Source organism: Leptosomus discolor, chromosome 1 (assembly GCF_034619465.1).
Source record: "Leptosomus discolor isolate bLepDis1 chromosome 1, bLepDis1.hap2, whole genome shotgun sequence".
NCBI classification, from domain to species: Eukaryota; Metazoa; Chordata; class Aves; order Leptosomiformes; family Leptosomidae; genus Leptosomus; species Leptosomus discolor.
In genome coordinates, this window is record NC_141391.1 from 21,188,753 (window position 1) to 21,214,868 (window position 26,116).

General features: G+C 38.8%; 1 protein-coding gene across 1 annotated transcript in view; it reads left to right on the forward strand.

Moving 5' to 3' along the window:
* Window positions 1–26,116, forward strand: part of SGCG (sarcoglycan gamma) — a 78,034-nt gene that overhangs the window by 50,001 nt on the left and 1,917 nt on the right. Inside the window, exon 6 of the mRNA XM_086481822.1 lies at window positions 3,187–3,259. Within this exon, the coding sequence (XP_086337948.1) occupies window positions 3,187–3,259 (73 nt within the window). The remainder of the gene's footprint in view (window positions 1–3,186; window positions 3,260–26,116) is intronic.

The window sequence follows — 26,116 nt, forward strand, 5'->3', positions numbered from 1 at the left end:
TGGATCTCATATCCAGAAACTGCAACAAGATTCTCACTATGTGACACTATTATTTAGATATCAAGAAATTGGAACAAAGTCAATTCTACCACTACGGCCATCATATGTAAGGATATGCAGCAGTGTAGCAAGGCATGACATTTCAAACTATACGGTTTCATACAATTGGCATTATAAGAAACTACGCAGCTTATCTAAGAACGAGAATTCCTTTTGTTGTATCTTCATTACCTCATCCCATGACACAATAGAGCTAAGCTGTTACTGAAAATTGCTGAAAAAATATTAAGTAGCAAACAGAAAATAAAAGGATTCCAAACCATACTCAAGTGAAAGAGCACACCATAGAACCTATGTTGGTGTAGGGGATACATGGATGAGTAAGTAAGAAAAAAGAATGGGAAAATAAAGGAAATTTAAAAATGCCTTCCACAGTCATTGAGCCAAAATGTGCATCCTCAACAGGATTTGTTCAGTCAGGACTGCAGTTTTGCTGCAGATCTGATGGTTCTGACAGTTCTCACGTCCCACTGGTTTATACCATAGAGGAGTCACGGAGTGTATACAATGAATTCCTTTTGGGTGAACTCAGAAATGGGCTCCAAGAATGCATTTACTTATTTAGATATTTTTAAGTCCACAGGATGAGACTAGAGTTGGTCCAAAGTAAAATCCCCTATATCTGTATAGTATGAGCGGCAGTTCTTTAGTACCAAATATATCACTTTATAAATCCACCCCTTTCAGGTCACATTACCTTCTAACACAGACATACCTAAAGACTTCCCAGAACTACAATTGGAAGACATTAAGATCAAGCTATCTCCCCTGATAAATCATGTGTTTGGACATCGTTCAAAGTTACTGACAAGATAAGGCTTTTGTTAGCACAGGTAGTGTTGTGACAGTATATATTTCACTGAAATTGCAACTCATTCACTATAATCCAAGATGAAAATCTGAGCGCAGAAAACAGTGAAATGCTTGCTTTGCCAAGAATTGTCAGGTGGAACATAATGGAATGAAGGACAGTGAAGGATCATGATATATTCTCAAAGCACCACAGTGTCAGAATAAGCACATTTGAGGCAGTCTCAGCTCAAAGGAAAACTTGAATTCATTGTCACCTCTAGCTGGCAAGTAAACTAAGTCACAGGTTTTGACCGATCAGCGTATCCCTGCAAAATATCTTAGTTGTAACAAATCAGCATTTTCTGACAAAGTTATTTAATTCCTTAAAGGTTATTTGTTTTTTTCACCATCTCCAATGTGTAAGGTTGCCACCTTGTAACACCCACCAGCACAAATACAAGAACAGGATAATAATTAACTATGTCCAGCCAGACATCAGGTTTTATCTTGGAAAATAATCTTAATGCTAATGAAGAAGGGTTAAAGTCCTGTCTGAAATAATGAATTTTATATTTTCCAGTTTTATTTTCAAGACAGTGAGCAGATTCCACAAAGACTCATCTATTTAAATTGATGATGAGGATCTCAACAGCTAAATAAAATCTAATAGGAGCTTAGAAATCCATGTTTCCTTGAAGTGCTGAAATTATTTAGTATGGTGATTCTTGTATTTTGTGCACTTCTCTTCCATCCAAGCTAAGGAGATTTCATTCTAAGGAATCATGGTTTCAGCTAGAGTTCTTTTCAAAAAGCAGCATGTTTCATGCTTTCTTAGGACATCCTGAGAACTTTCCCCCAGCCCTCATGAAGTGTCAGTCTTCCTATCACTTGGCTCAGCAATGTATTAATTTTTAATAGTATCTGTTGATTTTGCTTTTTTTCCTTTTACCATATTCTCTGTGGTTGCCCCTACTGATTTTTATTATCTTTTTCCCTTCGTACCACATCTAATACCACATCTATACTGTCTATACTATACTTTCTAGTCATCCATTTCCTCTTGTCTTTCCTTCCCTCTGCCTGATTCTACATGTACTTTTACTTTTTCATCCCAATCTCATCAAGTCTTCCAGATAGAAAATACAAATCCAGTTTTCTTTTGTTTACACAAATATTTGCAATTAATATGTTAACAATTATAATATTTAAACAAGCATGCACATGCATGCATGCATATTCACTAGCTCAAGGAGGGCCTTAAGAGGTTATTTCTCTAGATGGAGTCCAAAGCCCTGACTTAGGGCTCTCTACAGCCCAGAATTTTTTCCAGAGGATAACTGCATTCTGTTTTAATTCAGAGAGCAGCCAGAAAAGCCACATTGAGTAATATCCTAACCATTAAAATATATTGCCTCCTTGCTACATATTCACCTGAAAAGCGCTTAGTTGTGTGAATCCTCTAAGCCAGAGAAGTCCACTCAACTTAAGGCCTCCCCAGTTTTAGGTAAGTGCCTTCACAAAGCAAATGAACAGAAGGTGAGAGACTCCACCCTTTCTGCAGCTGGTGATGTTTAGCTGCTTTTTGGAGCCATCTCTGTTGCTAAGGTGCTTTTGTACTACTTCAGCTAGTTCCCTGATGCCAGTGAAGCTTAGGCAGGAGATGGTCACTGGTGATACTGCAATGATGCTAGTCCTCAGGAAAGCAGAAATGGAGGTGTTTGGAGAACTTTCAGGTCCAACAGGGAGGCTCCTGGTGAGGTTGGGTGCCTACTGTTTCTTCCTTGTTGGGATGAAACTACTCTTTTTTCAAGAGGTAAACTAGTTGATCCCATAGTCATTACCATTTTAAGCACATAAAAAATATTTTATATTCAGCAAGTCTGCCTAAAAATAGAAGGAAATCTTTGATGAACCTACATGCTAGAATTTGTGCTGTGTATAGAATAGTCTAAAATAAATATAGCTATTTATGTCTGTAATATTTGTTAAGATCTTGTGAGATTTTAATCATCTTTATTAACTTCCATTAAAGTTACATTGTAAAAATCTTATTTACTTATTTTGTTGTCCCAAGTAGTTTAAAATTTCTCTGTCTTCACACTTTTTAGATTTCATATTAAGAATTTGCACCTGTACTTTTACCTTACCTGTGTATCGTGTTGTTCCAATCAACACTGTTTAGTAGGACTGTAGCTGTATTTTAATTGTCTTATTAATTGTTAATATATGTTTTCTTATCTTAATTTCTGGTATCAAAGTGGCCATATAAATCACTGCCGCTATGTTTTCTTACGTTTGATCTTTTACAGTATGGTATTTTTCTTTTTTATGCAGGGCCTGAAGGAGCGCTTTTTGAACACTCTGTAGAAACACCACTTGTGAAGGCAGAAGCTTTTAAACAGCTTAGGTAAGAATTTATACATAAAAACATAAATCTAATAAGTAGACATTGTTTGCTATAGATGTTCATATTTTTCTGAACATGGGATTTTTCAACAGCATTTACAGAAGTACTAATTTTTTTTCTGTTTTATGTGACAAATTATTGTTTTGAAGGAAAATTATGCATTGTTCTACAGTTATGAAATGTATTATGAATTATTTACTGCTGATGGTGACTATTTAAAGCCACATAATATACTGAGGAAAGTTTTTCTGTAGACTATTTTTCACTTTTGAACCACTTAAGTATGACTTTTTCTACTATGTTACGATAGAAGTTGCTTGTCTGCAGCAGGTCATCGACCTATAATTAGTCAAGATTTTTAGAAACCAATATTAATCTGAGGAAACAGACCAATAAGAAAAATTTGGTGTGCAAAGCTCTGTATGACTAAAGAGCAGTTTGGGGTGAGAAAATCATTATAAAGTACTTTGTGTGTTTCAGAGCTGCTTAATTCTGGGATAGCATTTCTTTGTGCATTATTCTATGTAATTTTGAGTATCTCAAATTAGTTTGTAATATGGTGGTTATGATGAGGTAATAAACTCAAATTACCTTCTGTTCATGAACATGTTATGTTTCATTTTATAAGCCAGTTCAAAGAAAGATTTTAAATGAAAAAGGATATCTTTAACAATTACATTTCTGTCCTTTCATACCTTGGCAATTCACTACTTTCTGTTGTAATTTCACTTCTTAGTGTCTCTTCTCCAACAGGGATAACTATTAGAGAGTAGTGGAAGATGATTAAAGCTTTCAAGAACACTGCCTGTATCTTGGTGACTGAATTTTCAAATTGAGAATGGCAAATCAGAGGGAAACTATTAAGATACTTCTTTTAATTTTCTCCTTGATATTTAAGATTTACTTACAGTAAGGTACTTTGTGCTTGCATTTGAAGACAGAATGAACTCAAGACATTAGTTTTTACATGTTGATGTCCACTTTCAAAAATGTGTTTCTTCTACTGTGGTAGAATTTGGATCTGACAGAATTTGATCAATATGTAGGATTCTGCATTGCAATGAACATTGTCTGATTTTGTAGGGAGTTGATTCATTGTGTTGCAAATTTGTCGTTTCCTGTGGTTATCTCAATTTTGATAAAATAGAACATTGAATTTTGTAATTACAAAGTCAAGGAACTCTCTGCAAATTTTGATTGGATACATATCAATTATTTTCTGTGGTTGTTACTTTGCTTCAAATGCATCATCAATTAATAATATTTTAATAGTCTTAAAGCTAATAGTTTTATCCTACATCCATAATGCTACGTTACATTTTAAGTTCTTATCTGCACTTCATTTAAAAACAATTACACCGTTTCAGACTACATACAACTATTGTTATAAATTTTTCACCTGTTTTTCAAATAGGATATCATTTGAAGGAAAACATTGAGATTAATTTGAAGTGTTTGCAAAGTTCTCCTGCACTGTTAAGTTTACTTCATGGCTTATCTCTTTAGTAATTTTTACTGCGTCAACTATGAACACGTTTTGATCTAGAATGTTGCTGTGTGTTAACAGAGCTCAAGTACAATAGTTAAAATCTCATTCAGTTCTGTCTTCAGTTTACTTAAAGTAGTGGGAAGTACAGATTTTCCTAGAATTTACAGAAGTTCGCTAATAATTATCATAGAATCACGGAGAGGTTTGGGTTGGAAGGGACCTCAAAGACCACCTAGTTCCAAGCCTCTGCCGTTGGCAGGGACACCTTCCACCAGACCAGGTTGCTCAAAGCCCCATCCAGCCCAGCCTTGAACACTGCCAAGTAGGGGGCAGCCACAGATTCTCCAGGCAACCTGTGCCAGTGTCTCACCACCCTCATAGTGAAGAACTTCTTCCTAATATCTAATCTAAATCTCCCCTCTTTCAGTTTGAACCTGTTACCCCTCATCCTATCACTGCACTCCCTGATCAAGAGTCCCTCCCTACCTGTCCTGTAGGCCCCCTTTAAGTACTGGAAGGCCGCTACAAGGTCTCCCTGGAGCCTTCTCTTCTCCAGGCTGAACAACCCCAACTCTCTCAGCCTGTCCTCACAGGGGGGTGTGCTCTAGCCCCCTGATCATCTTTGTGGCCTCCTCTGGACCTCCTCAAGCAGCTCCACATCTTTCTTGTGCTGAGGGCCCCAGAGCTGGATGCAGTACTGCAGGTGGGGTCTCACCAGAATGTCAAGGAGTACCTACATCAACATTGGCACTTGCAACTGACCTTAGTATTTGACATAAATCCAGAGCTGCTAAACACTTGTGCTAGAAACTGAGTTTGCTTAACCCTAAGAAAAATTCTGAATATCAGGGCATGAAGCTGTGCAATGTATACACCACTCGCTCATGTCCTGGCAGTTGCTTACCCACAGCAGTTCAAAATGCCTTATTCCTGTATTTTATTTTATTTTTTACTGTCTTTACCACCGATAATCAGTGTCAAATCTGAAAGCAGAGATGACGGTGATTCCATGAAGTGCTTCTGGGGAGGATCAAGAAGCAAATACATTTGTCTGCAGTGCAGATGCTAAGTTAAGGTGTAGGCAGAGAAGACAAATTTACAAAGCTCACTGGAAAAAGGGTAATCTTAAACATTGGTGTAAACAAAAGTCATGCATTCCATTGTGAAGGAGCTCAGACAAGTTTACCAAAGAATGGGTATTTTGTAGTGTTTTATAAATACTCTGTTTCATTTTACATTGTTAAATACAAGAATCTACCTACTGAAAAGCACTTCAATATGAAAATTTAAAATGCAATTTTAAGTATTACTTTCCTATTTTAAATTTTAATATGCTTCCTTTCCAGATTAAGGTAGTAGGTACTAAGTTATAGGTAATATAGCCTATTTGCTCATTTCAAGCCTTATCTCCACAATTTCACCATCTATTAATCTTCTGCTATTTTTCCTCTATTTTTTCCTTCAATGGTTTTGCTGTGCCATGTGAGTGTGATACGCTGGATGAATGTGATAAAAAGTACCTCAATATGCAGTATTTAATATAGGGAATACTGCTTCAAGAAAACCCATCCACTTAAAATGTAGTTGCATGTTTCAAGGAGCTGACTGGAAAGCTGTTAATGCTCATAACTTTTCAGCTTGTGTCATATAAAAGGGGCCACATTCATTCTCTGTCATTCAGATTTAGGGTAGGTCACAAACAAAGCTGACACAAATGGCCTTCTGAATTACACATTCTGCTGGCTTTCCTGTCAAATGCTGGCTTTCAAGATAGACTGCTTTTCTGGAAACAAAGAGATAAGTGTGTTAGAGCATATCTTTTTATAGCTAAGTAATGGAGACAGAGCAATGCAATTATACTGTGGTCAGTAACAGTCTTTTCATTCTGTAATTTGAAGGAAACATATAGAGTCCTTCTCAGTCTAATAGATTGAATTCATGACTCACCCATAAAGAAATGGAGATGCGCTTGCACTTACTTCCAACTGGTAGGAAGAACTATAACAACAAAATCTACATTTCAAAATTGAAGCTTTCCTAGGTTTAAAGAAACATTGCCTACTTTTTAATTCCTTTCCTGAAGTTCTTAGATCTAAATAAGATACCTAGTTTCCATTTGCAAAATTTGTTAAGACTTTAGAACCTAGTGGAGACCTAAAAACACAGTCTTGCACGTAATAAGTGTCCAACAGACATCTCAACGTCGTGTTTACAGTCAATGGGAAGATTTGGAGAAAACCAGGAAATACCTTCCACAGAGAAACATCACTGAGAAGGTACCTGGTTAAAATTAGCCAACTGTAATTAGTCAGAACAGAAATACGTCTCTCCACAGTTCAGTTGCCTGATATAGTAAAGTGCCTACACAGCTTCCAGGTGCAGGAGTGCTTCATTGACAGCAAGCACCCATCTACTGGGTTGCATGTCCTCTCCTTTGGCGGAACCTGTTCTTCTGTATGGTTGTGGCACCACAGGAGAGCAAGCAAGAAGAAGCACAAGTTGTTCTTGTTTGTAGGGCATTCAGCCAAGAGTCGTAGGAGACCAGGGGTTTTCAGTTATGATTTAAAAACCAATCCTGGAAGAACCGCCAGATGAATGTCCTGACCACTAGGTTACGTCCCCTTTATTTGCTGTTTCTTGCCAGATTACTTGGTTGGGCAAAGACTGACTTTCAGCGCAGGGATTGCCACAATCCAGCTCTTTACTATTTTGTAGTTTGGTAAACAGAGGTAACAGATACAGGTTTCATTCCCTTCAAGATGAGGAGGGAACTGAACTGATGCTTCGTAATTTCTTGCTGAATAGCAAGATCAATAGTATTGTATTATATGTGATATAGCATTATACATATTATAATATCTATTATAATGTATATTTTATATATTCTTTAGAATATTATAAAAAGTTGGAAAGTATTACCTCTTCCATGGTTATCCATGAAAGTGGCCACAGCCCTTGTACTTTGGTATGTATTTGGCATGTTGAGAGCTCACCTCAATCAAGTCTTCTGGGGCTTCCATAGAATTAACTGCCATCTCCGACTGGATCACAGCAAAGTTAATGGAAAATGGGTACCTTGCTTTCCAAAAGAAGGAATTTAAACAGGATTATAGAAGCTCATGTGCAGACATCTATCTTGTGACCCAAAATGTAGGTAGGAAATATATAATAGCAACTAATGGAACTAGCTTCTGTAGACAGAAACATTTATAGCAATTCCCTAAAAGCCAGCTTTTGCCCCGGTTCCATGCTATGTACTGGAAGTAGCCTCTTATGGTACAATCCAGTTTCATGCCAGCACACATACCGTTTTATAACCCCAAGTAACAATCTCTATGTGAAAACTAGTGTCTCAGTTCAGATGTTTTCCATCTGATGCTAACATATTTTCCTGTTAATTTATAGCACTTTCGACTATTATTTAGCATATTATTCTATTCCTCCTATATTTTATATCCTTGAATAACACATAACTCATACATAGTTTTGTCATAGAATCATAGAATGTATTGAGTTGGAAGGGACCTCTAAAGGTCGTCTAGTCCAACCCCCCTTCAATAAGCAGGGACATCTCTAACTAGGTCAGCTTGCTCAGAGCCCCATCAAGCCTGACCTTGAATGTCTCCAGGGATGGGGCTTCCACTGCCTCTCTGGGCAACCTGTTCCAATGATCCACCACTCATATTAAAGAACGTTTTCCTAATGTCCAACCTAAATCTACCCTTTTCTAGCTTGAAACCATTACCCCTTGTCCTATTGCCACAACCCTTGTGAACAGTTCTTCCCCTGATGCCTTATAGGCCCCTTTCAGGTATTGGAAGGCTGCTATGATGTCCCCAGGCTGAACAACCCCAACTCTCTCAGCCTGTCTTCATAGGCGAGGTGCTCCAGCCCTCTGGTCATTTTTGTGGCCTTCCTCTGGACACGCTCCAACGGGTCCGTGTCCTTCTTGTGTTGGGGGCTCCAGCACTGGACACAGCACTCCAGGAGAGGTCTCACCAGGGCAGAGCAGAGGGGCAGAATCACCTCCCTTGACCTGCTGGCCGTGCTTCTTTTGATGCAGCCCAGGATGTGATTGGCCTTCTGGGCTGCAATTGCTCACTGGTGGCTCATGTCCAGCTTTTCATCCACTAGTACTCCCAAGTCTTTTTCCACAGGGCTGCTCTCTAGCATGTCTTCTCCCAGCCTGTATTGATAACAGCAGTTGCGCCGGACCAAGCGCAGGACCCTGCAGTTGGCCTTGTTGAACCTCATGAGGTTCACCTGGGCCCACCTCTCTGTTGTCATTTTGATACTGTTCGCTTCTTGTGATCTACGTGGCTTGTGGTTTCGTAGGGGAAAAAAAAAATGGATGAGCAAAACTCTTTAAATCTCAAAACAATGTTTCTGAACTGAGCATTTACATTTCCCAAACTTATGGAAATGTGCTTACAAAAATGACACCTTTCCATTTATTAACTAACTGCATGCTATGCATAATGAACATAATGCTCATGAACAAGTACTAGATTTGTTCTCACATATGCCATATATGGATGTCTGACAGCCAGCAACTGTGCCTTCTGAGCACAAATCCTCTGGGAAATCACTTTAATACAGTTTGTTTACGGTATTTTGCCAGTTTTTCAACTGGGGGTTTATATCCAAGTTCAGAAGTGATCCACCCCATTCTGCCCTGCTTGAAAAGCACTATAGCAGGAATGATGCCACTGTTTCAGAGTAGACTTGTTTAAGTATGATTATAAATATATATAGGAAGTTATCCAAATACAGGTATATTTAACAGCTTACGGGTATATTCTGAAAAGATTTCAATATTTCCCAGGAAAACAGATGTATTGTGAATAAATATATAATATTGGCATTCACTAAAACTTTAAATACATCATTTAAGAAGCGTTGCTTCATATCTTAATGAAATACCTATGTCCAGTGCTTAAAAGCGTAAAAATATGTATTTACTAGCTTGTGACTTACATGTTACAGAATATTGATAATTTAAGGGCATAATTATACATCATCTAGGTATTTGGTGAAGCTAAATGACTGTACTGATGGATTGCTGGTAGGCCTCCGTATCTATATATTCAGAATAAATACGTCCCCTTTAATTTTTTACTTCTGTTCTGTGGCATCCAATAACTCCAGTTTTCTTATGGCTTCTACTTCTCTCTGGTTTTCTACAAAGGCTTACTTTTATCCTTTCCATTCCCCATTGATAATATGATTTCCTTTTGCACTTGAAGTATTTGCTAGGGTTATACTGTGTAATAAGACTGAGAGAAAGGCTGGAAACAGAAGTTGTGGGGTTTCATGGTCATATGACTAAGAATTATGAAAGAAATCTAGAAAGAGATATATAGAAGCCAACCAAGATAAAAACATTTGCTAAATCATTGCTTAATCATATTTGCAATACTAATGCTTACATGCTAATTGCCTAAAAATACCATCTGACTAATTGAAGTACAGTGATTTTTATTTGCATTCATTATGCAAATCAAAAGCCCAGTCAGTCAGAAGAGAATGAATTACGTAACTGAAAAGTAATTCTACCATTTTGATTTGGTATCTAAAGCATCTCTGCTCCCTGACTATTGAGATATTTCTGATGCAATGTAATTTTATGAGCCCTGGCATTAATTTGCTAGATATAAATTTGCATTCATATGCTTTACTGCATTCAGGTTAACTAAGAACACCATCTAATACTTCTTTTGGAAGCTTAAAGAATTTCTTTCCATTCATCTGATGGATCTGTGAAAAGGCATAGTTCAGAAGGATCAGATAATACAGGACATCACGGTTATCACCTTTTCAGAAGCATTTCTGACTCAGATATTTAAAGATACCTTATTAGCAAAGGCTTGGGTGCTACTTCACGTCTGGTCTCCTTTTAAGCAGTGATTTTACCTGAAGATATTAATCCTGAAGTGAGAAGAATTTTTCCAAGCACAATCTCTTTTTCCTGTCTTGCATTACTAGCTGTGTGTGTGCACCCATATTCTTGCAAAACTAAATTTACAAACTATAGTGCTTCACCTGCAGGGCATATGTATCACTTTACATACAGACCGTATGACCTTAGGAGATAAACTTACCTCTGCTGATTAGATCATCCTGCCTTCTGTAATTCTGACTCTGCAGAGGGACTCTGTCCTGCTCTCACAGAAGATGTTTCCTTGCTGAGGTAGGAGGGATGTTTGGTGACCGATGGGAACAGGGGCTCAGGTCTCCTAGCAAGCCTGTTTCCACATGGATGTGTTGGCAGGCAGAGCTGCTCTCCTGAGCACCTACAGCGCGTTTGCTGTTTCAAAGGACTGCTGGCCTCTGGAACCAGAGAGTGATACGTAGGTAGATACCTCAATAACAGGAGGAGAGCTAATCTGTGCACTGATGTTAGTGGCCTTCTTGCCAGGTAAGATCTCCCTGAGAACACATGCCAGGATCCTGCCCGCTGTCATAACTGACTCGCTTCAGTCTGTAAGGTGACTGATGTTCTTTCTAAAGCCTCAGTTTTTCAGAGATGTCACAAAACACATGAAAATCATTAGGAGTTGTTGCTTGTATGGGACAGTCATTTACATATTTTCTATGGATGCTTATGTCAGTAGTGCAAAGACCAAAGGTGTAATGATTTCTACGCCTCCACTGTTGAACTGGGTACCTGACAACATCAGACTGCTCGGTGAGATTGCTAAAGTGAACTTGTCATCAGTGATTACAGCATACTCCACTAGAGCGCAAGCTACCGTGAAAACTTCATTAATGATTGTCACGGTTATAGACACCTTGCAGATGACCACCTGGAGCTCTACATTTAAGTCTGTAATTCTGCTGTCACTGATGTAAGAGGTAATGTTGAGCTGGGTAGAGCATCCCTTACATTATCTTTCACCTGCATACCTGTCTGCATGTATATCAAGGGTACTGAGGGGGAGACATGAAACAGGAATCACTCACCATAAGAATGTGCATGTGGCAAACACTGGAAGAAGAAAGGGAAGCATTTGCTGGTAACAGTAATTCTTCCAAGATATATTGTGTGCACTGTCACTACTCACACTTTCCTCTCTCCCTCAACCTGTGTGTGCAGTTGTGATACTTCAGTTGTGAGGAATCTAATGAGAGTGTGGCACATTCAGCTGCTGTACTGATGAGTCACAAGAGGGGAAGGGTATGACCTGCTTGTCAGCAAAGCCCTCTTCACTTGAGTGTTTCTTTTCATGCAGAACGAGTGGACATTATGAAAGGCATATACTGAAGCATTCCAGTTACTTGAAATCTTTCTATGCTTCTGCATAGTAAAGAAAAAATTGCTAGAGATATATAAAAGAAAAGCATGGCAAATTTCAACCTGGAAGATAATTTTATGAAAATACTCATAATGAAAATACTAACCAGATATTTTACAACAGTGATGCAAATAGTGTTATTATATGAGAGTAAAATAGTATAATATGCTAAGTTATTTTATAATAGCATTAAAGTCATTTGAAAAAGATAGCCATGCTGGAAACATCTGTGATGTGCCAGATTCAATCACATTCAGCAGGGCCTTGGCCATTTTTAATTACCTGGAGAGTCGGCACATCATAAAATTGAGGTCATCACAAAGACCTCTTTTGGATTAGTTCTGCTTACCACTCTTTATCACAACTGTCAGTCTTGAGAGAAACTTCTATTTTAATCATAGTTCTGATCTTTAGTCTTCATTTCTTCAGCAGCTCTGCATTGAGTGACAGTGGACAAACAGGCAAAAACACCTCAATATTTAAGATGGATGAAGAACTAGCAAACAAATAACTACACTATAATAATCTTATCTGCTGTGTTTTTGAATAGATTATAAATGTTGTTTTAAATTGCTTTTATAGTCTTTTCAAAGTAGCATTAAAACTGGGCAATGTTTTACTCTCTTTTTAAGGGAACACGCAAGTGTATTTGTCCTAGAACTTTGAACATTTCTTTTATATTGCTTACATAAAATAAGTGCTGTTAACCAAAACCTTGGGAACTGGAAACATCTGTTATTCAAATCTGGCTTTATAATTGTGCTTGTGCACACAAATCACCCCTAAGCCATAAGCAGTGTTAGTGCCTGCTGTGCTTATACTGAGCAATTCTCTTGAATCAAGAATCTCATAACTGAGTGTTACTGGAATCATCTGTTGCCACTCATCTCAGATTTAGAACATAAATATAGAACAAATTTGGAACACAGACTATTTCAAGAAATAAAGCTATGGTGAGAAATTTTTTATTTAAATTAAAGGAAAGGAAAATATGCTGAAGAACATGCCAGCTGACATCAAAAGCAGCAAATACTCCCAACATTTAAGAATGCCACCCAAAAGAAATGGAGTGTCTCAGGGATCTGCCCTTTATCCTTGATCATTTTTACCATAAGACAAGCTAAGCTTAAAAAAAAAAAAAAAAAAAAAAAATCAACAATAGACCTATCCATTTAAAAATCAACCACACTTCCTATACATATGGAGTAGGGTTAAAAAACTAAAACAAACAAAAAATGCCTCATCTATATCTGCCTGACATTTTGGCTGATACGAAATGATTTCTTCATTGTTCATGCGTGTGATTCAGCTGGTAATTTGGCACACACTTCTCTTTACCATTCAGCTCTTGAATATTCAGGATGCATTCATACAACAGAGTCCAAACCCAGAGGACCTCTGTGTGCCCAGAATAAGCCAGTGCATCTCAGATGCTCATCCAGATTTAGAATTCCCCTCTCTGCAAGCAGAAACATTAATTCATTCTTTCTTTCATTCATTCATTCATTCACTGAAGTGGGAAGGCATCCTCCCACAAACTACCCACAGAGATGCATTTTGGAGAGACTAATATACCTGGAGCATGGCCCCAGGGGTTTACAACTGCTCAGGCAGATAGTTCAGGTGGAATTGATTCAACTCACTGAGACATCTAGAGTGTAGCTATCTACATCAGATCTCATCACCTCTTGTGTAAGGCAACAGGTACTGTTAGGGCATGTTACGTTTCATCCTAACAGAGGCATCTAAAATAGATCAGATTAGTTATACTCTGTTTCTCTCTATTCATTTCAAAGGGTGCACCGGGGATCACCTATACTCCTTACTATGGACATTTTTTAAGAGAAATCGTGCACTTATCAATGAGGCCATATTTGCTTAAGCTCTGAAGAAATAAAATTTCATCATAAGAAACAAGGCCACACACTGTGCTGGGAAATATTCAAATCCCAGAGTAAAGCTTTTCCACTTGTAACCCTGTATTCCATAAATTCATCTAAATTGTTAATCATAGTTTATATAACCTTGTAACTAGGATTAGCAAACACTGCCAATTACTGGCTCTTGTTTGATATCAGGCACAAGGTAATGAGTCCTTCCAAGCTAATAATTAGCTTGGAGACCCTGGCCATGCTAGAACTTTTATCTTTTCAGGAAAGTCATGACACCATCATATTTACCTAAAAGAAGTGTCTTTTTAAAAAAAAAAAAAATCAGTAAATATCCATAGCTTTCTCACACTCACTAAAGACTTTGAGAATTTCAAAATACAGCCTTAATGTTTTCATTGCTATCAATTTTCTTAATCTCTTCATTCTTCAAAACCTTCTGCATGTCTTCTGCATCAAATTCATATTTCTTTTCTATACTAATATTAATAATTGTGCATCAGCTTCCCATGCTTGTATTTACATGTATATTTATTGTCTTCTACAGTTGTTCCATTGACTCCAGTAATCCTTGCTCTGAGAGTTTTTCTCGTTTTCTGTACTGCTCTCCACCACTCATCTCCAATGTCTTCCTGTAATTTAACTCTTTCTTAAAGCTTACAAATCTGCTCATTTGTATTGGGAAAACAGCAAAATCTCCCTTTTCGTCTAATCTTGAATCGTCAGATTGCCCACAGCCTGAAGCACAAGAAAAGATTAAAACCTTATATTGTTTGTGCTTTTCTTTCATGGAGTTCTTAACAAAGAAGTCATTAGAGGAATGTGGTCCAGTTTGGTTTCTTGGGTCCTTCAGCTCTGATGTTGCAATACTTAAAATTTAGGCACCCTGATTCAGCAGTAGAGCAAGTAACAGACTTGACTCCATATCCAAGCTGTTTCAGTTATAAGATTGTAACAAGTCCATGGATAAAATCATTTAAATATAGGATTAAACATGGATAAATGGTTGAATTTATCTGTAGACAAATGAGTTTAGCCATAGAATCTGATTAATTATGCCTTTATTTCTACCCAATGACTGTCTAATGTAAAACACACAGAGTCTAAGAATCCATTACTGCAGCAGCTCAAGATTCTATAAGGTCATCAGATTATTTTAGATTTAGAAATTGCATTCCCTATAGCTGAGCTATGCCTAGTTGAGCCTAGTGAGTATTTGTGATCTGACTTCTTGGTTTCTCCATTCCACCACCAAAGTGGGTCTTCATTAAATATTGACTCCATTGGTATGAATGGGATTTTATCATTTCATTGTGGCTCCCCTTCGCTGCAGCCAAGCACAATAAGCCCAGCCGTGTCATGTTATGAGGACAGCTCCTTCCCGAAAGATGGCAGAAAGGGAAATATGGAAGTCGTTCAATGGCCTTTTCTTTTTCCATGCCAAAGTTGAGAACTCGACCTTGAAGTGGACAAGTAATGAAGTGCTCCTAGTCCTTGCCAACACAAACATCTCAGAGGGGAATCTAATAAACTTTGTGCCTCCAGAAAATCTAGCTATAAAGGTAACAGCAGCTTTTTAAAAGCATTTTCTTGATCATACAGAATCCATTACAGATGTGAGAGTTTATTTTTTTAAGCTCAGTAACCATACATTATTAACACTTTACACCTTGTTGATATCAGACAAAAATAATTGACTCAATCTTATTTTTATTTTCCAAGAGAAATTATTTTTTTAAAAGAAAGAATCCTGCAGCAGTTATACATGCCATATAAAAGTCCTGCACTGCTATTAGTAGCCCTCTTGTAACAACTGCTAGTGCTTCACACATTAGGACTGTCACTATATGTATGTATGTAAATGTCAAGAACATTATTGTCCCAAGAAAGAAAGCTACTAGAAAAAGCAAAGCCTACTACATCCTTGCATAACTATTTCAGAGTAGCTTTGCTGTTACTGAAGTATTTGGGATGTTTCAGTGCATTACAATGTGCATTTGTGTCTTAGTTTTTAGAGGTCAGAGGTGTTACAAACTGCCAGCAAAGCCCAGCACATTTTGAGACTTTCCCAAGTCATTTGAGACAAAATGATAGACCTTCCAAAATGAGATTTTCGTTAATGTGTTTAAGCAATAAGCAGAAGAGAGTCAACAAAAAAGTGACTTTTAAAATCTGATTACAACAAATTGCTCCATTATTTTATAGGCTCTAAATTGCAACACAGTGCCACTGAAGATTTTTTTTAAAGCTTCAGAATTACTAGAAAAATGAGGTGCTTTATGAACAGCTGCTTCATTCTAGCCAAATAATTTTTCTTTAATACAGTTCCTATGTATGTACACTTGCCTCTAAACAGACACCCTCGTAGTATGTTTCTCTGAATTCAGTTGTACCCTATTTATTTTCTTCTGATATTATCAGATAACATTTCTGTATTTTCACAAGATGCTGGTGATCTTTGTTACTAGCACAAAAACTTTATTTTGGAGAGGTGTACTTAAGTTGAAAGTACAGTTCTAATATTGAGTTGTGTCTTGTGCTACTATAAGTTTTCCTGTAAATTTGTCTGCAATGAAATAGCCAGATGCACTTGGAAGAAACTGCAAAAATGTTCTTTTTTTTCATTTTAGATAATTATTATTTAATTTTGATTCATCAAAAACCTACTGGTTTACATATTACATTTTACTGTGGCATAAATAATGGGCTAACTTGGGATTCAGTATAAGGGAGCTGTAGATATTGACATTAGTCTTACGGAAACGGAATATGTGTCCTAATGCAGGCAACTCCCAAGAGCAATAACCCCTGAAAAGTGGTTTCTTTGAACTAAGCTACAAAAATGGGGATGGTGTAACATAACCATTGACCAACTAATGGACTTGACAGGGAAAAATTGATGCTGTTTTTCAGTCAATTTTTTTTCATTATAGTTTGTTCAGTTTAACTCAGTGAAGCTCAGACTTTGAGTATCAAAGTGAATGCAAGAAATATGGAAGACAGCATCGTCCAGGTAGCAAGCAATTATTCCACCTTTAAATGAAGAAATTCAGCATGCATGATGCAAAATGGGACATTTTAGAAAGAAAAATCAATCAGTATTTGAAAGATTTTCAGTAGTTACATCAAATCAGAATTTTGTACCAAGGCTTGACTAAGTAACTGCTATGTTTCCATTACTGTGCAGAAACTGATCAGGGAAGAATATTTAATGAGTCATTAGTATTTCGTATTTTTTTACATTGAGTAAGACCTATCAGAGTTTACTGTTGAATACTAATACTTCCATGTCCTGAAGATACACACAGTTGTTGGAACATGCTGTGAAACTCATCTTTCCTGTTTGCAAGAAGATGTAATTTTAGGAGCTATTCCAAAGAAAATAATTTTACAAAACAGAAATGAGGCATATAACGAGACTGAGCTCTTAGTCCTGTTGTTTTGTCCTTCTTTGCCTTTGGATCTGCTGGCAAACACCCAAAAGCCACAAGGCAGAACACCAAGATCCATAGCTTTGGGTAATCATATTCTTCTTGCTACATCCTGATCACCCTCTGCACTTGCCTGACCTCAAAACAGCAAGCTGCTGGGAGATAAGTGAATATGGGTGGGAATTGGCAGCCAGCGTTAGCATGTGCCTGCTGCTCACTATCCACCTCTACAACTCCAGCTTGCTTTCACTCAGCTCGTGTCAACAGGAATCCGGCTTCCTCATAAAGAGAGAATATGGTTTGAAATTCTGTATATTGGACCATAAATAAATGCTGACAACCTCTTTTTCCTATGTTATTAGTGTATGCTCTGTCTATGGTTTAGTCTCTTAGAATGCCTAATTCACAACCTGCATTGCCAGCGAATTAGACTGCTCTCAGGCTAATCAAAAAGCCAATATACTCCTATTGCCTTTTAAAGGTTAACATGAATTCAAAAAGCAGGGCTGAAAGCAGACACCCACAGAGAACCAAGGCCAATTAAGCCCACAGAATCCTCTAGGTTGCTTTTTTGACTTTCAAGACATTAATTTCTTGACAGGTTAAAGATTTTCCTTTTTCCCCTTTTTTCCTCATTTTTTTTTCCTTCGTTTCTTGCCTTTTCTATTCTTCCTCTGCTCCACAACCTCCAATCACTGCCTAATTTAATTTCCCCTTTCACCTCTCCAAAGTTAGACTTCAACTCGAGGGCAGATGTTCATGGCAAGAATCCTTCCTGCATGCCAGAGGCATATGAGGGTCTCTTTCTTAACAATGTGAAAAAGCTGGTTTGGTATGCATCTCATGCTATATGCCCCATTTTCACAGCGTGTCCCCTTTGCAACCTCAGTGCTTCTGCAGCTTTATAGACTGTAATAAGACCTGTAGCCATTGCTGTCCTAATTCTTGATTCTCTCCAGAAAAGAAACCTGTATATAAGCCTAGGGGACCTGACAAGATGTATCCCATAGTCCTGGGGGAATTGGCTGATGTAGTTGCCAAGCCACTCTCCATGACATTTGAAAAGTCATGGCAGTCAGGTAAAGTCCCTGGGGACTGGAAAAAGGAAACATTACATCTCTTTTACAAAAGATAGAAAGGAGGACCCTGGGAACTACCAACCTGTTGGCCTTACCTCTGTGCCTGGGAAGATCACGGAACAGATCCTCCTAGAAGCTCTGCTAAGGCACATGGAGGACAGGGAGGTGATTTGAGACAGCCGGCATGGCTTCACCAAGGGCAAGTCCTGCCTGACCAACCTAGTGGCCTTCTGTGATGGAGTGACTACATCAGTGGACAAGGGACGAGCTATGGATGTTGTCTGTCTGGACTTCTGTAAGGCCTTTGACATGGTCCCCCACAACATCCTTCTCTCTAAATTGGAGAGATATGGACTTGATAGGTGGACTGTTCAGTGGGTGAGGAATTGTTTGGATGGCTACATCCAAAGGGTAATGGTCAATGGCTCAATGTTCAGGTGGAGATTAGTGACAAGTCATGTCCCTCAGGGGTCCATACTGGGACCAGTGCTGTTTAATGTCTTCATCAATGACATAGATAGTGGCATGAGTGCACCCTCAGCAAGTTTGCAGATGACACAAAGCTGAGTGGTGCAGTTGACATGCCTGAGGGACAGGATACCATCCAGAGGGACTTGGACAAGCTTGAGAAGTGGGCCAATGTGAACCTCATGAGGTTCTACAAGGCCAAGTGCAAGGTCCTGCACCTGGGTCGAGACAGCCCCTGGTATCAGTACAGGCTGGGGGATGAAGGGATTGAGAGCAGCCCCGCTGAGAAGGACTTGGGAGTACTAGTGGATGAAAAGTTGGACATGAGCTGGCAATGTGTGCTCTCAGCCCAGAAGGCCGACCATGTCCTGGGCTGCATCGAGAGAAGTGTGGCCAGCAGGTTGAGGGAGGTGATTCTGCCCCTCTACTCCACTTTGGTGAGACCCCACCTGCAGTGCTGCATCCAGCTCTGAGGCCCCCAGCACAGGAAAGATGTGGACATGTTGGAGCGGGTCCAGAGGAGGGCCACAAAAATTATCAGAGGACTGGAGCACCTCCCCTGTGAGGACAGGCTGAGAGAGTTGGGGTTGTTCAGCCTGAAGAAGAGAAGGCTCTGGGGACACCTTATTGCAGCCTTCCAGTACTTAAAGGGGGCCTACAAGAAAGATGGGGGCAATCTTTTTAGCAGGGTCTGTTGTGATAGGACAAGGAGTAATGCTTTTAAACTAAAAGACAGGAGATTTAGACTAGATGTAAGGAAGAAATTTTTTACAATGAGGGTGGTGAAACACTGGCACAGGTTGCCCAAAGAGGTGGCAGATGCCCCATCCCTGGAAACATTCAAGGTCAGGTTGGATGGGGCTCTGAGCAACCTGATCCAGTTGCAGATTTCCCTGCTAATTTCAGGGAGGTTGGACTAGTTGACCTTGAAATGTCCCTTCCAGCCAAAGCGATTCCATGAATCTATGAAAATAAAATAGGAATGAAAAGTTACAAATATTCATAATCTCCAAAAAAAAATGAGCCTACTCTTGGCAGAACACGTGCATGGGCAGAGGTGCACAGTGCTACTTTCACAGGAATGCAGGCTTGCAGGATCAGATCTTCAGTGCCATAACTGGCAACCTTATTGAACTCACTGTAATGGCTTTATTTAGCCTAGGAACAACTTAGAAAAAGCACTTCTTTTTTTTTTTTAGATGTTTTCTAACTCTGAGAAGTCATGGAGATTGTTTACTGAGAGGTGGGCCAAACAGCTGTGTACTCAAAGAGGATAAGACATCCTTATGAGGTCATCAGGTTTGATTTTAGCATCTTTATGGAAGTTCAAGAGAAACAAGAACAATATGCAAATACACACCAGTGGAGCAAGTACTATTATTCCAGCTCCAGCTCTTCTGAGTTACATTTTCTATATCTCCTCTTTTTTCTTCATATTCTGCAGTCTTTTCTCTAATACTGTATTTCCCATGCATGCTCCCATATCCTAGGAACAAGTGTGAAGCAGCATCTTTAACCCTACAAAGACTAAATGGCAGAAAGAAAGGAGCATGGGATCTTTCACTGTCTTCTATCCCCTCATATGACTTTCTTAAATCAGACCTTAACATACATATTTATTTGACCCTTTTGCATGGATCCTTTTATTTTAATTATACTAAAGCACTATGGGAAAAAGACTGAAGCAAAAGTGATGGATTAGTATATTTTATGAACTCTCATAACAATCAATACTAGAAAGCTTTGTGAAAAACTTCTAATGAAAAGGCATTGTGAACTAGTCAGCACCTAGGTTCTGCTTGGACCCACCTCGTGTTCTTTCAGTGTGTAAAAGGGCTTCACAAAGAAAACCCACCGTATAGGTGAACACCAGACCAATATCTTATTAATAATCTAAATAAACATACTGCTGTGACATAATCTGATACAAAGTTAAATAAATCAAGTCCAATATAGTCGACATTTTATTTTGTCCTGTGTACAAGGGCCCTTTTTTAATTAAAGCTCAGTTTGGGCTAAAATACATAGGTGTTTCTCTTTTACTGATACAAGAACATATTTAACCCCAATACTTAATATGCCATACACTGCTAAATTCTTTGCCATACCTTTAACACTTTAGTGCCAGGTTTACATTTCATACTATCTTCTCTGTATGGTAAAATTGATCAGGATATTTTAACCAAAAAGCAAGGGAAGAAGAAAAAAAAAAAAAAGTTAGGTGTATGTGTGTATGGGCACACAAGTTGTTGGGTGTACCATGGTTTTAGAGGCAGTGTCCATCTACCTATCCAGTCCGCTTACAGTAACCCTGGTCTTCCCCAGGTAGGTGCTGGGAGGAATGCATACATGTGGGGAACTTCTATCTGAAGTCATACCAGTCAAGGAATTCTGTCCCCACTGAAGTCAGGAGAGATGCTGACTCATGAGATGGAAAGGACAAAAAGTGGCCAGAAGGAAGGAATAAACTATTCCCCAAATTCACAAGAGCAAGCTAGTTCCCCTGTCCTGCTCTAAGAGTCAAGCAGCCCCACATCGTGGTAGGAAGCTTGGGCTCCAGAAGACTGTGATACTCTTTCTGCCGTACTAAAACCAGCTTTCTGATACATTGCGGTACTTGTAAGATCAGCAAGGTATCCTCCCATCTCCTGCCAGAACAGGGTGAAAGAAGAGGTCGATATTCCTGTCACATGCACAGGCAGTATCAGCTGCTTCTTTACCACAACCACAACAGGCTGTCACTCCCCTCACATCCTCCCTAAACAGCCAACTGAGCAATTTCTGGTGATCTGGTATCTCCACGAGTTAGCAACACGCTTATAGCAAAAGGTGGGAATCTCCAAGCCTTTAGGTTGTTGGGGTGGTTTCAGATTCAGAGCCTGGATGCTGTCCAGGTTCCATCGGAAGACTTTCACACCATCCTTCATGAATTACTCTGCACGCCTCAGCACCAAATTTCCTTGGCAGCCAACCAAGACAGTATTGTCAACTTTTGGAACTATCTTACCAACAAGTAAGAAGACAGCGATAAAAATACTGTCTTCCAGTTGCAATGGGCTATTGGAGGACTAATATCAAGCAGATAACAGAGCTATGAAATATTTTCAGGAACCACCTACTGCCCCACCCTTCCCTGCCTTTCATTAGCTGACAGTGCAGTTTCCCTGTGCTTTGCCAACAAACCTCCAGGTGGGTGCAGAGATGAGAGTGAAGGAGAGCAAGGCAAAATAGCTACTCTGCAAGTGGGCCTAGGTACAGTTTCCATTGCTTCACATTCCATGGAAATGTCTACATGAGTGTCTGTTTCATGGATATGTCTACATGAGTGTAATTCAAGTTAGGAACATGCTTTTGAGGGAAATCTCCCAACTGCCTGAGCTCCCCACATCTTGGTTTTCATTGTGGAACTGTTTGGGGTACATGAACAGGGTGACATTTGGATTAAATTAACCTGAAAGCTATGTTCTCCTGGAGAACGCCTAATGTGCTTCAACCTTTCTGGGCATCCAGTCTTCAGGGTCAGGCAACAGCTAGTCCAGAGTACTCCTCAGGACACATATAATGAGGATGTCAGGTTCTTGGCATCAAATGTTGTGCCGTCCTGATCAATTCCTCTTGCACCACACCACTTGCTAATAGACCTCTGGCAGCTACCACAGTACCTAGAAGCTACTCATAAGTACAGAATCCATCTTCCCAAATGAGATACAGGCTGTGACAGATGTCTCATTTAGGACAGCACATTACATAGATTAATTCCTCCAGATGATAAAGATCCTCGCTCCATTCTGTTAAATGTAATTTATATGGCTGTATTTTAAACAAAAGATAAAGTGACTGGTAACAATATATTCCTTCATCATTCTACTGCCCAAATTCAAACACTGTAAAATGACCAGAAACTCTAAGACAATCATTTCTGTCCTCTCAGGCTCCAAGCACCCTCCAGCATTTGCAAGCAAACTTAACTTTTGTTTTGCCAAGACTTTTGAGGGATGCACATCAATATTTTGCTCAGCCTATCCTACTCTCTTCCTCCTTTTATTGCTTAGGGAATAGATCTTGAAACTTCCTTATCAGCCATTACCTGCACACAGTCGTGTGTCTTCTGACTGACTGACCCAAATCATTCGCAGTGCAGAGCAACTTCCTCCCATCATCTCTTTCAGTAGGTCCACTGGTTACTGATTTTAAAAAAGCCCATTTTGCTTTGTAAGTGTCTATTTAAAACACCATCAATGTTTTAAATAGACATATCTTTCTGAGATACCCTGAGTTCATACAAGTATTTCCATCACTCAGCTCTTCGTTAGGGCAGTTCTGTGGTCCCCAGACCCTTAAGCATAGAGAAGTACAAACCTGCCCACCAGTGACAAACTGGAAGTGCCTCAGGGCCAGGACCACTGAAGAATTTTAGGTGACTTTAAGGTCAATGTCTAAGGGGCTGAGGAAGTCAGGTGTCTTCAGGAACAAGTGGGGACTAACAAGGGATATTCAGAGTCAAGGTTCGACTCAGTCATGTCATTCTACACTAGGTGCCTGTTTCCTTTTTAGTACACCTGGACTCGAGACACTGAACCGTTGAATGCTGTATGAAGAAGTACTTCATTAGTGTTACTGAATGGTAGGTGCCTTTGCTAAAATCTCACACATAACAGTCCCAGAAGACTGGTTTAAATCACTGCTTAAGCTTCACTGCAGTTTCTATTGCCAGGAAGCTCCAATGTCTTAATTAGCTAAATCCACCCTCAGTTAATCTAGAAATAGAACCTGTATAAACAGCAGAAATTTAGGATTGTGATTAATATAGCAAATGTAATTCTGCCATGTAATTTAAATTATATGTAAGTCACATCATAAATCTGTAAATGCTTCCGAAGTTTGTTGGCTTCTTGCCAAAATTAATTTTGGTAGAAAGTAAGAAATATTTCTCCAGTGTTTGATTGCTTTTCAAACTCCAGCTCTGGTACGTTCTTCAAAAATCTGACCCAGTCTGCCTTCTTGTAATATTCAGTAGAGCTGAAAAATAAAAATTTATGCCTATATATAGATTACTTACATAGGTGAAATAGTAAACATGAGCTATTTCAATGTTTATAGCTTTTTGCTAAAACAAACTACAGCAACGGTTATATTCAACTACCTTGACACTAACTTATGAAAATGTATTCAATTTTAAATATTGAAAATACAAACGTCAATTAATTTTTCATTATATAATGCATACAAATGTACATCAAAAAATATTCCCATGAAGCAGACCTCCCATGTAAATCACTCAGGGAAAAACTGATTTCCTGTTCCATAAAAGTGTAAGTCTAAGGATCTAAAGCAAAAAGTCATAGAAAAGTTGTTAAATCACAAACACTGCTTAATAAAGATTACTAATACTCTATTAGATTCCTGAGGTGGAACAGAACAGATGCGTATTTGTGCCCTTGTACTCAGCATGATCATGACAGAAGTTAGTGCCATCTCAGAGCCATGGGATAAGGCATCAAACTATTTTGTAGATACAGTCCCAATGTGGAACCATGATGCAGTTATCCATTGTTAGGAATCTAATTTATCAATCTGGAGCTTAAACGAATTGAAAGTGACTAACCCAGGAGATGTCAGGGAGAGACAGATCATAGAAACATGGAGTCATAGAACGGTTTGGGCTGGAAGGGATCTTTGGAGATCAAAGATAGAATCTTCTGCTACCTCTGGCCAGCAGTGATAAGCCAATATTGCCTGAGTTATTTTCAGATTTGGGGATAAAAAAATGAAGTTTCAGTGACCATGCTTGGCTGTGCTCAGATGTCATGGGTTTAGGTTTTAAGATATCACCTGGATTTAGCTTCTTCTAAGATACAACTAAAGGTTCTCACAAGCACAAACTGACTTCTTTTAAATTCTTGTTTTAATGAAGTAACTGCAAAAAAAAAAAAAAAAAAAAGGAAGAACTGAAGCAGTCTGAGTAAATGAAACCCATCAGACAGCTACATCAGGACTGTGTAAATTGTTCTGTTCCTTTAGCATGGGATTGGCAGTCAGCATCTAGACTCACTACCTGATGCATACCTGGTAAAGGACCTGCTGGGGCACAGTCCTCCACTCGTGCAGATCGGCAGCTGCTGAGCACAAAGGGAGCAAACACAGCATCTGCTGGGAGTGCGTGTGCATGTGTGTGTGTGTGCATGCTTCTTTCCCAAAGTCACAGTGGGTGAGCACATGCAGACCTGCGATCAGGGATGCATGTCTGAGTTCTGCATTATGGATGAAACCCCCATTGTTTTATACGTGTCCAGGGAACCTACAGAATAGAAGAAGTAACATGGATGTAAAGTAAACTGGGACCACCGGTTGATTCATTTTCTCTGGCCTTAATATTCACCTGCTTAATGTTGGCTGATAGGGTGAAAGTCAGGCTGTTGTCATCAGGAAGGGTGAGCCAATATTCAGGAACCAAACCCAGTAGGTATCAACTGTGATCCTGCTGTTCCCAGTGCCTCCAGACAAAGCAGTTCTAGGTAATGGTCAAAAGAATCAATGTAATCACTAGCTTGTTGCGGAGCTTGGGCTTTTCCTTTCCTTCTCATGAGTTTTAATTAGAACTTCTATCCCTGCTCCTTATCGTGGAAATGGTACCAAAATTCTCAAGAAACAAAGCCTTATCTCTTTGGAAAATAAAAATCGTTAATCCTGCACAGCTGACCCGATGAGGTGATTACTCAGCTAATACAGTACCTTCCTGCCATCTTGTGGCACTGTAGGGTTTACCACTTTCTGTTATATTGCATAATTTTTATTTCAAATGAAGTTATTGGGTTTTAAGTTTCAGATGCCATCTAGTTAAACAACACATGTGCACACAGAGTTAAATCTTGGTCCAGCTGATAGCAAAGTCAAAACTCTTGTTGATTAAAAAACTTCCAGACTGCACTAATTGTATTAATTACAATATCTTATTATGTCAAAAATTAAAATAAGTTCAAAACAAAGAATGTAAAGATAGGTTTCAGTTTTTAAGAATAAATTACCGTTATACTGAAATAATCTGAAGTTATGTCTGAAATAATACCTTGCCTTTGTATTACGAATTCATCTTTATTTTTCACTTGGGATATTTGGTATTTTTAAATAGCTACCTCCTTTTTCAAGTCTGCCTGAAGAAAAAAGAAGCTGCATCTTTTATATGACTTCAGGCGAGATCCTTCAAGT